The sequence below is a fragment of the Wolffia australiana genome, chromosome 14 (genome assembly GCF_029677425.1).
Source record: "Wolffia australiana isolate 7733 chromosome 14, ASM2967742v1".
In the NCBI taxonomy this organism is placed as follows: domain Eukaryota; kingdom Viridiplantae; phylum Streptophyta; class Magnoliopsida; order Alismatales; family Araceae; genus Wolffia; species Wolffia australiana.
In genome coordinates, this window is record NC_135848.1 from 14,643,558 (window position 1) to 14,658,914 (window position 15,357).

A 15,357-nucleotide genomic window follows, 5' to 3' on the forward strand; every position below is an offset into this window, starting at 1 on the left:
CCTGATATTATATTGCTTCAGATTTTCGAAGTCAAATTGAATTTGAATTAATGAGTCACCTTGAGATCATGAACATCGCTGCTGCTGCAAGTTCATTTGCTATACTGGATAATATGACCACGTAAGATATGACTGGACTAGGGTTGACGTGGCAGATTTCCCCTCAGACTAGTGGATGGAAAATGGCAGTCGTACACGAAAGGCCTTGGCGTCAACCCCCTTGAAATCATCAAAACATAAAAAAAGAGTTTAAATTTGATATTTGAGATTTTAAATTTCCTTCCCAGCACAATCCTGCTGCATATTTTTTTCCGTTTTTAACTTTCTATGGGATAGTACGTTAAGTAAAGCCCCATGTAAAAGAGAATTCCTCTACGATTGTTTTTGAAGAAAATAATTCCTTTCTGGTAAAAGAGAATCCAATGTATAATAAAATCTCACTAAGTTTGAACAAATATTTACTTTCAATGTCTTTAATATACTGTTAGAATGTGCACATAAACCTGTAGCGGCCTCTGGTCCCTTCATGTTTGGAGATATCTTTGAATAATTTAAGAACACAATCGTGCTTTTCACTAGATTCTGGCATCTGCAATGCCACTAGATATTGTGAAAAACTTGCATAGAAATCTAGTTACACGCATATGATGAGAGTCAGAAGATGAATATTTTAATTGAATTTTCGATACAAGGGAATAACACCTACCTGCCCCTGTAGTCTCGTCATACCTACATTTAGGTATCTCCATATTACTGTTCATCCTAGAGGACAGGCCTATCACCTGATAGACAAATCAGCTCTGCTCGCAGCTAAGAACTATACCAAGTGGTGTTGTAAGTAGTTACCATTTGGCGATTAGATTCAACTATTCCTAAAGTGAGTAATCATACATGGATTATGTTCATGTTAAGGAAATATCTGATGTTATTTAGATCCGATATTCTAGATGAAATGATGTATCAACAATAGTAGACTCATTATGCTCATCTTTTCAAAGTGCATATTGCCTTGGAGTATGCTAATGAGCTTTAGACCGTATGGAACGAAGTAGAGTTTTATCATCTACCCACCATTAAACTCTATTTATTGGGAGCTTGTACCTGTGACCAGGTCTATACCTACTTATAAGATCAAAAAGTGTGCAGCTTTTTCCTGCTGCGGCCTGCGTGCCAACCACGCAGAGTGCACGACAAACTTGCCCAAGTGAAAACCCCATATATTTGGACTCGAGATAGGGAGCCAACTCTATCGCGTTACCACAACACACACCACATGTGATAACACTTGTCTCTGATCTTAAAGGCCAACACCCACAAGGTGTTCGTGCCCGCCGACAAGCCTGAGCAGTAGATCAGGGATAGGTCTCATGCATGGGCTGCTGATGTCTATGCCGCAATCTGTGGGTACCACTCATGTGGCCATGGGACTGTATCCTGCCAAGGCAAAAGGCGCACGGATGATGTGATGGATGTAACCATGGTATGCGAAGTGCCGAAACGAATGCAGGGTATGTGGTGTCCCTATGGGTGGTGCTGCATCACGTAGGCGCAAAGCCGTCGGCCTCTGAGCCTGGTGGTGAAGCATGTGGGCGTTGGATTGTAAAGTACAACCGGTTGGTGGGTGCGTCAAGGTCCATAGCCCAGAAAGGTGTAGAGTGCCCGAACCAGGAGCATGCTTGTAGCAGTGGTGCCTGCAAGTGTGCTTGTGTGGCTGTGGTCCGCAAGTTGCAGAAGCACCACTACCCATGACGCGCACTGCACCTCTTCTCTACATTCCTATATGGGCCTTGGGCATAGTGTAATGGCTATGGCCACCAACGTATCTTTAATTGTGTGGTGCCAAAACGCCTTGGTATTCTGCTATGGGACTAGCCTAACCTCCTAACCCCCAAGCAATCTCAAACTTTCACAAGAGACTTCTGCTGCCTAAGTGAAGGCTGCTCAATGTTCCTGCCCAAGCATTGAGTCCAGTGCATGTTCAATCCGAGAATTGGTCTTAGCTCCGAATTTGACCGCGTGACACTACCTCATAGGTTTATGTTCAAAGTTCAAAATATTTCAGCTAAGTCATCTAACAAGAAAATAGACTCAAATTCAAATATACCACAATCCAAATTCGAAAAAAGAAAGTTTATTGTTATGAAACTAAAAATCCTGTGCAGAAATATTCTTGTTTGATCAAGCCTATGTCGGGGGAATGTTATTACAAAAACCTCCTACAGCCCAACAACAACCTAATTTGACTTATGAGAACCAAGGCCAGAGGAAACCCTACTTGTAAAATAGTTTAGGGTAGTTAATTGTCATTGTTTTTGGAGTAAATCATAACAAATTGTAAACCTCGACTTGTAAAATAGTTTGCCTAGCTTCTAGAGAGCAAGGGTCATCTATGCAGGAACCAAAATTTTGAGTTTAAAATGGTTTTTATATGTTGATTAGGGGATGAGGTGAGATATGCATAAATTAACAATACAATGACATAAGGTTGAAGATACGTAAAGGGGGATATTCGGCGAATGATGATGGATGGGTATAGATGGATCTGAAGATGAAGATGGATGGATGTAGATTTATGAATATGAATGGATAGATGGATGTATATGGAGAAAATGAAGACAATCTGAAAGTAAGAAACTCACCGTTGACCTTTATATTATGACAGGATCAAGGCAAATTGTGATAGTGATACAAATTGTGATAAAACTCAAATGGATTTAAAATAAACTTCTTTTGCTCGACCTACTAAAGTCAGAACAATTCCAAGATGATTTATACATGGATAGCGGGGTCCATTTACATATCAGATTGTATGGATGGTTTTATGAGAAAGAGAAATTTACCCTCAAGTTTTGCCCAAAACTCCTAGATTTTAGATATCACAATTTGAAGTTGAATCATTCTCAACTATTCAATTTTATCTCTTCTTATTAATCCATGTGATTTATTTCATAAAAAATATTTTTAAATATATCTATTTCCAGCATGACACAATTTTCACAAAACTGGAAAATGTAAAACAAAAATCTTTTAAAATTTCCAGGTAATTTAGTTCATAAAACTTATTTTAAAATATATCTATTTAGAAAACTATTTTCTTCATGAATTTAATGTCAGCAAAATTTAGAAATACATATTGTGACTTAGAAATTTTCTTTATGAATATGATGTCATAAAATTCCCTACAAATACCTTAAAATCCATAAAAATATAATATCATGCCAAAATTCAATTTAATAATTTGAATCTTGATAACAAACATTTGTAATAATTTTATAGCGAATAAACATACAAAATTCATGACTTTAGTTTGATAGTTAATGTGCTATAAATGAAAATCAATTATGATGTGATCATTGTAGATGTGCCTGGAACTCAAATAAAACTTTTGAAAGATCCATGGGTGTCAAAGCTAGTCAATAAAAATAGAAATTGGACTCAAATGTCTAAAAGAAAATAATTATGAGAAACGTTCTGAACCTAAGAGAACTGTCAATGTCATGTAGAAAATAAAGGAAGAACTCCAATGCAGGTACCAACTGCTAAAAGCATGGATATTATTGAGTCCACGTCCGTAGTCGAGACAATTATTCCTTGTTTCTAAATGGGTAAAAAACCATATTGTTGCTCTGATCTTTGGATTTTTGATTCTGGTACTGAAAACCATATGACTCACCTGAACACAGTTTTTAAATATTGTGAACCATGTTGTAGCACTAAGAAAGTTCAAACTATCAATTAGACCTTACTCATTGTGGTTGATATTTTAGCATTGAATTTGAGTTCATTGTATAAATTACCAATGCCTTATATGTTACAGAATTATGTGTGAGTTTGGTCTCTCTCCAAAGATTATATTGTATGTCCTCCAATCATATTATGTTTGACACGGTTGATGTTTTTCTATGTGACAAGATCATGGACCTAAAGCATGGGTTATATAAGATCCAAGAAGGCCTATACTAGACCTCCCTAGATCCGTTGACTGGTCCATATTACATGGCTTCTGTTGCTGCATCATCAGGGAGAAGTGATTGCTTCACACACAACTTGGCTATATCTCTTTGATATTTTAAAAATGGTGGTTCCCCATGTGTAAATGATTAAATTTGTCCAGCCTTTTTTTCTAAGTATGCCAATTTCAAGACATAAGATAACTATTATTATCCTGCTCAATTCCATTCTTATTTTTTTTCCAACTTACCCACTGTGATTTATGGAGTTCTATTCATTTTAGGACTTACATGGGTTTAGATATTTTCTTATTCTTGTTGATGATCTGAGTCAGTTTAAATGGATTCATTTCATCAAGAATAAATCAGTGGTTCAAAAAATCATTCAGGTTCAGATGGTTACTCTGAATTTTCAAGACTCATTAAATGTTCAATACTCAAATGAAACAGTTTTCGCACATATAATGAAAACAGCTTAATTTTCAAGAAATGTTTAATCATCATGTCCTTTCATTCCCCCAAAACTGGTGTAGTAAAGGAAAAAATTGGGCATATTTTGGAAAAAGGAGAACTTTTACCATTCAGATTAAGGTACCATAAATTTAAGGATTGAGACTGTTTTGTTGTCATTTTATCCAATTAACATATTATCAACTCTAGCACTCATGGAACCCTCCCTTTAGACATTATTCACTACACACATGCTAAGGTCCATAATCGTTTGGATTTTTTTCTATTTAATTGTGAGTGCCATCTTCATTTTCATACACATCAAACTAACAAGGTAGAGCCTAGGAACCTCACTTGTATTTTCTGGGGTATTTTAAAACCGAAAAGAGTATAATTTCTATTATCCTTCCACGATCAGAGCACTTATGGATAAAGATGTAACATTCAATGAAATAGATTTTTATTATGAAAGTCAGGTTACATTTATGTGTGCCTTGAAAGCCAATTATATATTCTAGATTTCATTGAATATCAATTGATATAATTTCTTTACTATTATGCATGCATGCTGCTTATAAATGAAGTCTATGAATACATCCAATAAGTATCTGAATTATGATGAGATCATAATCCAATTATCACTGATCTTTAAAAAAAATTCTAATTATTACTCTTAAACGGAAACTAAAAAATCATCGAAATTTCTATTTATTGAAGATCACCACTCTCTCCATCAATGATAATAATAAGACCACTAAAATTATCCAAAAAATAATTATATTTTATCTCTTAAAAGATAATATTTTTTGATGAAGTAAGATAAGCTGTAACATTTTCATAGGAAGTAAGAAAGTTAAAATCCTTTAAATGGAAACAGTAATTTGCATGAGGATACTGAATTGATATTATTCTCACTCTACCTTCCCAACTTAATTTTTTTTTTTTTTCAGTGACTCCTCTTTTTTTTGCAAGTTTGGAAAGTTTAAGATGCCATTATAACTATTGTTTATTTTTTATATAACAGAAAGAACATGATCAACTATTTGTGATAAAAAAATGGATGAAAGAGTATTAGTGAAAAAATAATAAGAACATAAATGCTAAAAGTGGCGATTTCCATTTCACCAGCATTTAACAGATGACATAGTTTCGCCGAAGCTCCAGATCCCTCTTGTTCAGTCTTCCTAAATATGGTTCTCTCTTCTATTTAGTTCCTCACCATGCGTTGACACTGTCACTCTCAGCCGGAGGAATGAGGAATCAGGGAGGACCCAAAAAAAAGTAAAAAATAAGAACCTAACCCAAGAAACCATCTATTCTAAATATTGTTCCAAAAAAACCATTTTGAATAAGGAAGTTATGCCTCTTTATAAGAAAACGATAACACTGAAGTCAACGGTAACCTGTGAACATCTTTCTGATTTTTCACATCCATATTTTGATCACTTTTGAATTTTTCCACCGTTATTAAACACCTCGGCTCTGCTGAAGATGTAACAGCCAACCAAGAAGGTTGAATAACCTTATTCAGCTAATGGATTTCCCGCAAGAGTTTTCAACACCTGCGATAAAATAGCAGTCGTGGATCCTCTTGGTGTTCCCCTATCCCTGTCAACACATCTCGGTTAGCCATAAGCTAACATCTAGGAGTCTACATGAATTTTAAAAATAGATTAAACTTGAGTTAAATAGAAAATCCCCTTACCTAAACATTTTCATTCCTTTATCAATGGTAAATATAGAATAAGCATGAAGGTCCCCAAGTGTTTCATTGCTAGACCCTTAGCAATGATTAAAAGTGTGCTGCTGTACTTCCACTTTTTTTTCTCTCCATTTCTTCCTTAGTACCTGCTATTTATTTCAAAGCTTCAAATAAACCATTAAAACCTCATAGCTGACCTAAAAGGTCAGGTGATAACATCGAAAAGGTGATGTATTGGAAAACTTTGAGAACACTTTGCTCTCCACAGTCATTGTCCGTGAACGTGGTAATCATTATATTCAATGCATGCGACATTACCATAATTGGGAATGGTTCTCAGGGAATCACTGAATTAGTTCAGCAGCTTAATTCATAGTTTAATGTTAATAGCTTATGCCCACTTAAATATTTTATGGGCAAGAGGATGCCCATTCATATCGTGGTATCACACTATCCCAACATAAATATATTTATGATCTACTAGACACATTATATCGCCTCTAGTACCAACCCCTATATACCTTTAAGGAAGTAAACCTTAATATTTAAATTGACGAAACCGAACCTGATACCAATCTTTTGTCCCAGAAACAGCTAATTGGTTAACATATTTAATTTTCTCACATTATTCTAGATATCTCCTGTGCTGTAAATATCCTTTTTCAATTTATGCGTCGGCCTAAACATTTTTTATTTAAATTTACACAGAATGCTATGGTACTTGAAGGGAACAGTTGGGCTTGACCTTAACTTTCAAAAAGGTAAATCATTGATTCTAGAAATTTATAATTATTTTGATTATGTTAGATCAAAGGTAGATTGCTGGTCCACTACCAGATATTTATCACTTTTGTCTGTAATATGCTTTACCTGCTGAAGCAAGAGGTAAAATGTTGGCTCTCGATCAAGTTCTCTGGATTTGAAGAACCCTCCAAGAATTACTAGTCTTAGTCGGCGGGGCCAGCCAACTCTGGTATGATAATATATCCAATGATAGTCTCTCACAGGATCATGTTCATCATGACAAGACCAAGCATGTCGAGATTGACCAAATTTCATTAGAGGAAAATTGCAAGTCAAGATTCTTGAGATTCTCTTTTTCAACAATAACAATAGGCTAATATCCTGACCAAAGGGCTTTACAAAGACCAGCATGAGATTCTTGTGTCCAGGCTAGGAATGAAGGACATTCATTCCTCAGGCACTCTTAACTCTTGTTGTAAGACATACATTTCTCATGGTTTCTTATAGTTCTTGGCAAATATAGCCACTATATTTAACTGCTGTAAATCTGCGCATTCGGCCAATACGAATTAGCCCAATAAGCTAGCATATGTTCCTTTTTTGTTACTGAAAATGCATGTTTTCTTGTGCTCACATTCACTTCTTTTTCCTCCCTTTTCTCTCAACTGTGTGACATTGGCCACTTGGCACAAACCATCATTACCAGTTCAAATGATTTTTTTATTCATACTTTTGAACTCTAAGTTACACCATTGCAATGAATGTGTATAAATTGGTATACGATTAATCTAATATAAAATAACATATAAAATGATTATTTCATCTTTAAAAAATTATTTAAGCTATCCTCAATTTTCCCATTAAAAAATAACTAATTAAGAATTAAATAATATGCTCACATAAATTCATAGCAACTAATATTTATGTACACTTCAATCGATACATAAAAATTCAGTTTATATAAAAATATTAAATGCATCTATTTTTTAAGTCTTAAATTAAGTCTTTGATTGCTTTGTAAATTCAGTTGGCTCATAAAATTAAACTATAAGTGTTATAAGTTTTCAATAATTAATTAACACAAAGTCCAATTGAAGAAGGAAAATTAAGACAGGTTTATTGGGCTTACTGGGCTGAGCAGCTTGTCAACCAGCCCTGACCCTACGACCAGGCCCTGACCGACCCTCGTATAAAAGTTACCTCACAAGACAGATAAACCTACCAGACCCAGCCCCTGAATGCCAATATCAATATATCGTCTCTAGGTTGTAATTCTGTACTCTCTTTTTTAAAACATTTCACATTTATTATTTACCTTTCGAGCTTTTATATGGTCACGACAAACCTTTTTAGGGCCACTACCTTTAATACTTATCAAATGGGCATTTGGAGCTCCTTCTGAAAGGTATCATCCAAATGCACAAACTATTTTTGGGAGATTTCTAGAAATACATTCTAAGACACAAATGCAGAGACCCATCCATTCAGCGATCAGAACAGAAGAGAAGAAGTGAGAATACAAAACTGAAGGAACGGAGCGATTCATGTGGATGAATCACATGTAATCAAAATTTCCCTCACATTGATGAATCAACTGAGACAGGATGCTGAGGATAGATTAGAGGGTTGACTAGGAGACACTCAACCCTTCAGAACTTCCATAAAGTAGTGTATCATTACCATCTTCTTCCCATTCAATGAATTCATAGCCTGTCGTCCAAGATTTAGCTCGTGAAGTATCTTTATTGTATTAAAAAACCACTTTTACAACACAATACTGAAGCAACCGTGTAGAATCTGGAAGATTACCTGAAAATTAACTTTTTTTTAAATGTTAGAATCTGCGGTATTATAACTTTGGCTTGCGCACAATGTTGGAAAATGTGAAAAAATATAACAAATTGTCTGTTTATTTAGGAAATATTGTGATTTTTAAACCATCCCTCATCTCGTAGTCAGAGCTTGGAAGGTGGGATTGGATTTGCTGGAGTCACCAGCTTCCTCACAAGACCTTCTTGACTTAGTGACACTACAAGCTGCAGATCAACAAAAAAGAAAAAAAATCTTACAGAACAGTAAATAGAGAACAGAGATACATTGTCTCTTTTCATAAATCAGAAGCCATTCAACATTTCATTCATAATTTAGTTTATCTATGTACATCGGCTTACCTCTCCCTTCATGTTGAACATGCGGCCTGTTGTGAACCCACGTCCATGAGCAGCAGAAGGGCTATCAATCTGTAGTAGGTACCCAAAGCGGATGTTAATATACTATATGTATCATTATTTTTAATTAATTAAAATTTAAAATGAAGAAGGTGGCAGGTACCACAAACAGAAGCCACTCATCAGCTCTGCAGTCTCGGTGAAACCACATCCTGGGAAAATTCCCAGACAAATTTTAATATATTTATAAATAAATACAATACAGGTTTGAATAAGATACCACCTTGACATTATCTTTATTCATATCTAAACTTTATTGTAATAAGATAGAGCCATTGAACAAGGACATACGAGTGATTGAGGCTGAGGCACATGATATTCATGCCCTTCTTGCGATGAGGGTTCAAGCTTACTGACAGAAACAACAAGTCTGAGGCATACGCGATAGCACATCTGTAAAAGCATAATTCATATATATATATTTGATATTTGACATAAAACAAATGAAATATCTGAAAGAATGTGCAATGTGAACAAAAAAAGTTCTATCTTGACAGTGGCACAGGTTCATGCCAAGAACATATGAAATATCTGAAAGAATGTACAATATGCACAAAAATTGTGGTATTGACTGTGGCACTGGTTCATGCAAACTAACCTATGAAGGGCAGGATCATCAGAAAGCTTCCCTCTGACTCTGAACCAGTACATCAGACTAAAAGGCAAAACAAGTCCCATGAGTACTAAAAGATAGGTTGACATGATGGAAAAAGACTTTAATGTTGCACAGTACGTTGGCTCAAATCTGTATTTCCCAACCATGTCACTTGATATACAGAACCTCATCTCAATCGGCATTGGAACGAAGTCGTTCTTGGCTTCATGCTTCCTGTAACTTCTGATGAAATAGAAATGTGAAAAAATGTGTCAAAAAGATGCAGTAATTGTAATTTCAGAAAAAGTTGTGCTCAGAGAAAAAAGATGATGATGCAGCAGATTGGTATATCCCAAAATAAAAAAGAAAACTTGAAGAGAAAATCCCAAAATAATTTCAAACTAAGAAATAATTCCAAAAATGAAAATTTTAGAAGTGAATATGGAAGACTAAGCAGGAAATTAGGAAAGTCTATGCTGCAATGAAACTGGACAAGAGCTCAAAGGGCTTGATCTCTCTGGAAATTATGTTGCCTTTTAGAACTTGTGAACAAATGTGGTATGTTTTTTTCAAGAACGTATTGTAAACGTGCCTTCAAGAGACAGCACTAAGTCAAGTCGCACGTGCGACCTGACTATATATAAGGCCTGGTCCAGCTGGAAAGGAAAGAAGTCAGTTAGTTTTCACCCGGCAGCCGGATGCTGAGGCGCGGGAGAATACTGCGACCAGAAGGGGAGAGAAGGATTTGATTTCCTATCTCCATTGTATCTTCTTTCACCTAATCTCTATACTCTCAATCTCGTATCGTTCCCCATTGGAATTTCATATTGAAGTCGAACGCTATTATCAGCATTGAAGCATTACCATTGGATTTCATATTGAAGATTTGATCATGATACCTAATGACATAAATATGATTATTCTGTACCCAGACTAAACTATCCGCTTGGAACTAAATAAAAATACCACATTTCATTACGTAGAAAAATTAAATGCTAGATGCTGTCTCGTTTCCTCTAGGATACTGCTGTCTTATTCTCACAGGGATGTGACCGTGATGGCCGTCTATGTTGAAACCTGTTGTGGTTCTTGAGTAATTCCAACAGAAACTCCATTAGATAGAATAGGGAAATTGTTCCAGAATTCAAACAGAAGAAGGATCATACAGATGTTAATGGGAAATGTGGATGGCGAGATGTGAGAGATGAGGAGAAGTGAAACAAGGAGGGGAAACGATGAAGAGACAAGCTCTCCCCTCTGGAACAGCAGGCCGACTCCTGGTCTCCAGCCTCCGGTTGCAGGCTGCAACTGAATCTTGAAACTCTCTGCCTTTCCTCAGCCGCCGCTCCCCTTTATTTATAGCTTTTCGGATCTTTAGTTATTGATCTTTCTTTTCCTTCTTTGGTAATGCTTGGAAAAGAATCATCTTGTATCAAAACCCTACATCAAATTTAGACGTTGATATAAATGTAATCCCTAGGCAGCTGCCAAGCCATTTTCTTCTCCGTATGGTAGAGTTTTGATACATCAGAATAATACTACAGGCATTGACATGTGGCCAACTATCTTATTCAAGGTTCCTTGGCTATCACCACTATGGAATAGCAACTTTAGTTCAAAATGATGTTGGTTCTTCAGGAATTTCATTAAGTGAAAATACCTTATTTTTAGTTTGACAGTTTAATTCACTTACCTAAAGATGAATGATACATCTTCTGCTGGATACCAACCAAAGACACTACCTGATCATTTGGGTGGGGAGATGAAGATACCTTCATCCAAATATGAAGCTTATATCCATATGCCAATATGTACAGTCTTAATTTGTTGAAACTAGACCAGAAAGGACCAAATAATGAATGCTCAGAGAAGATGTCACAGCTAGACCATTTTCTCTTTGTTCTCCAAGTTTTTCCATTTATATCTCTTTATTGTTTTGCAGATTGGTCCTCGTGAACTTATTACTTGCAACTAGGATATAAACCAACCTGGTTCATATTGTGAACGAGGATGAGAGTGGGATAGTCCTGCAGGAAGGGCACCGACATGTGGAAAAATACGAAGAGATTGACAGAGTGGGTGTCGTCACCACGGATAATGACTGATGGGGTTGACATTGTTGACAGAGTCATGTCTCTGTAAGGGGTACTTGGTCAACCTCTAAAACAAGCCTTCCCTCTAACAAGAAGGGATAAAACTTTAAGAGGACAATGAGAAGGAAATAAAAGACAAAAATGCCCTTAGTGGGCTAAAGATACAACAGAGAGCATAAGACTATATCCCTAATTCTGTTTTTTTCATGGCGTTTGCCCACAGTCTGAGAAGAACTCCATGAAGACTAACCAAAGGAAGAACATGAGAAGGGTCGTCACACGTGTGGGTCAATAAAGACACGTGGGAAGATTAGAATAAAAGAGCGGGAAAAGGGAGCTATGAATAAAGGTCTAAGCCAAGAAAGGGAGGCAGTTTTTGAAAGTTCAGATCGCTTGGGCGAGAAGGCTTGCGGGAGATCCTCCTGGCCAGAGGAACAAGAACCGATCGGGTCTTGTTCTTAGTTACTAGTTCCTTATTTTTTCTCTCTATCCTTCCACCTACATTCAAGACTTTCCCCTCATTCTTCTACCATTCTCTCAATTGATCCACGGGGATCGTGTTGCTACAGTCGTTCTTCTAAGAACGTTTGTTTATCTTTTGGATTCTTTGGTTTTCTATCAATTACGACTGCGGGATCTTATCACAGTCATTGTACCCCATGTCGAAGCATGAAAAGTCAAAGGGAATGAATGTTCAACCCTATTCCATTTTAGGGAGGGTGATTATAATTGCGGAGAAATGATATGGTTTCAGATTGAGGTCTGGGAAGATCACAGAATAACGATAGAACACTGCTTATTGCAGAAGTCTAAAACAGGCCTCATAAGGACACATTATCATTTGGGTGGGAAACCATTCCCTGATCTTCTTGAATGTATAGGGATATAAATCACACTATTTGTATGGAAGGACTCACATTAAATGATCATTTGATTTTCCTGTTGCACAATGGAGATCCCCCAGTAATTGCGAGGCAAGAGCCTTCTGCATACGTAAGTTCTTCAGGGTCGGTCTCTATCTTTGTTTGTACTTCAGTTCTCTTGGATCTCAATAGATAGCTGATCTACAGGATAGAAATCTGCAGAGAACTTCCACATTATATCGATCACTAATAGATAATGCATGATTCAATTGAAGGAAAATAAGGGGAATAACATCAATGTATTGATCGATAGACGATGAAGAATAAGAAAAAAGAGATCTCAGGGATCCCCCCCCCCAAACTGGCCGTCGGGAATGCTTCTCCGATTGCTCCAGCTCCCACGCCCGCTCAGGGTCAGAGGTGAAGAATAACCACTTCCTTTCCAGCTTTGTCCCCGCGGTGTTATTTATAACTCGTCGCCCGTCGCTTCAGCTCCTGTCCGTTGTAACGGTTCCCGCTTGTTTGAACCGTTTTCACTGATAGGCTTTGCTGATGTATTTATCAATAGCCTTCAGGCATCTATTAAATGACTGGTTCAAGTCATGTCAGTGGCATCACTCCAAGTGGTAGCTCTGATACCCAAAAAAAGAGGCAAGCAGCAGCTATATTTGAGAGTCTCCCTCTTCTCTGTTTTGGGTGGGTACATCATTCAATATCTATAAAGATGTCTTCAGGCGAATCGTTTAGTACTTGCATTGTCCATATAAATGGAGAGAATAGATATAGTTCACATTACTGGAGATCCCAGAGAAACAGCATTTAAAATAGAAAGAATTAGCCCAACTGTTTTGAAGGAGGCCAGTCAAACTATTTAAAAGAACCAAAGGATTACACTGATTTGGAGAAGTGCTTGTCCACACATGGAAGCTCAGCACAATGACTTCTCAATTTCACAGTACCTGCACCAAGGGAGACACTGATTGGAAAATCTATGGACTTGAGACCGAGTCATTTAATGCAGGGGGACAAGGTAATCATGGAGTACTGCAAATTTGAAATCTATGTGGATGACATTCATTGTAGACTAGTTAAGTTCCCTGCTTCAGAGGAATGTCTCCATACCTTGCCTTGGATTCCTTTGGGTCTGAATCCTGAGTATGAACTCAGCGCCATATTTTAAACTAGTAAAGGTACCTTATTTGGAAGAAGGACCCTGGATTATGCTTGAGAAAGAAAGCATGAGAAACCTTAGTGGATATCCTCTAGTGGAAAAAATGGCTACCTTTATGTTTTCAAATTGCTTCATCAAGGCACACAATGTCCAACACTGTACAACAAAGCAAATCTGAGAGTCTTTCTTCATGGGAAATCCATCTGAAGAATGTGGAGGGACCGTCGGGACAAGAGAACCGATCAGTATTCGGCCTACTTCCTTGAAGAAGTACAGGTGCTTCTCTGGGCCTGTACTGCCACTAATAGACTTAACTTTCATCCTTTTCTCAAGCTATCCATTAATCATTTTTTTCTTTCTTCAAGAGTTTCCTTCTTTGAAAGAGATTTACATTTAAGGTCTGATTCACCATCACAAGGGTGTTCCTACATTATAGTTAATCAGACAGGATAAAATAATCAATCAAAGAGAAACCATCACAACGTTACTCCATGACGGAGCAATAAATTTAGAAGCTCAAAGAAAAAACTGTATAAGATCAAGTCCATGCTTAGTTCCTCGTTGTCTTGCTCGAGTGAAGTTAGAGATTTCTAGTAGCATTTTACATGTGATGTTCAACCTTAAATGTTCAACGAAGCAAAGGTCATCCTTGCTAATTTATCCATCTTAAGGCTACACGATAATCACAAGTGATGAGCAGAAAATTTGAGCAATAATACGATCAGATGTCAAGATTGTCCTGTAAGGCATTGAAATAGGACATGATTTCTTACTAACAAAATTAGAAGATCTTCAGTCTCACAATGGCTCCCAAATATAGGGAGAACTCATTTCCATTACACAGTTCTCATGTGTTTTTCAAGATCCGAAGGAAGATACTCCCCGTATCTAGACATCATCAAAGTCCACCAATTACAGGAGAAATGGAAAGGACAAATTTCTTCCTGCTCCACAGGTTTTCCAATGAGTGCACAAGATATCATGCGACGCGTCAAGCAATGATTATAGTGAATCCATCGAGTATTCCCACCTTCCACACATTGATCTCTCACTACCTGCAATGACGCATGTGGAGAATCCTGGCCTCTTTGACCTGCATCAACACTCCCGAGTACGAATAATGAAATGTCTCAATTCAGTCAATGTTCCATGTATAGCAATAGAGATGGCAAGTGGGGTCGAGAGTGAGGTGAGAGAGATAGAGGGAGAGAGAGAGGGTTCTCAAGGTAGAGAGGAGAATGGTAATGATTGGAGGTTGAAATGAGGAGCGATTGACGAGGGACGAACCGTCTGAAGATGCATTGAGGGAGAGACGATCACGAGGACGAGGGATCGTAGAGGGGTGATGGAACTAAGAGGTTGCGGGGAGAAGTGGTAAGGAGTTTCAACTTCATGATGCTCCCTAATGGCTACCTTCCAAAAGCGAGGACTGCCCTATTTAGAGGGAAAACTAAGAACGGAAAATACAGGTATGCCCCTAAGTAGTGTTGGGGTTTGTATCAAAATTTTCTCATGGATATTGATCAAGCATTGACCCTCAGAAAACACATTCTTAAGGTCC

General features: G+C 37.1%; 1 protein-coding gene across 1 annotated transcript in view; it reads right to left on the minus strand.

Annotated features, from left to right (window-relative positions):
- Positions 1–8,651: 8,651 nt before the first annotated feature.
- Positions 8,652–15,357, minus strand: part of LOC144712515 (acyl-CoA thioesterase II) — a 57,183-nt gene continuing 50,477 nt past the window's right edge. Inside the window, exons 13-18 of the mRNA XM_078586807.1 lie at positions 9,808–9,912; positions 9,673–9,729; positions 9,366–9,467; positions 9,178–9,226; positions 9,018–9,086; positions 8,652–8,882 (exon numbers count right to left, since the gene is read on the minus strand). Of these exons, the coding sequence (XP_078442933.1) occupies positions 8,802–8,882; positions 9,018–9,086; positions 9,178–9,226; positions 9,366–9,467; positions 9,673–9,729; positions 9,808–9,912 (463 nt within the window). The 3' untranslated portion in view covers positions 8,652–8,801. The remainder of the gene's footprint in view (positions 8,883–9,017; positions 9,087–9,177; positions 9,227–9,365; positions 9,468–9,672; positions 9,730–9,807; positions 9,913–15,357) is intronic.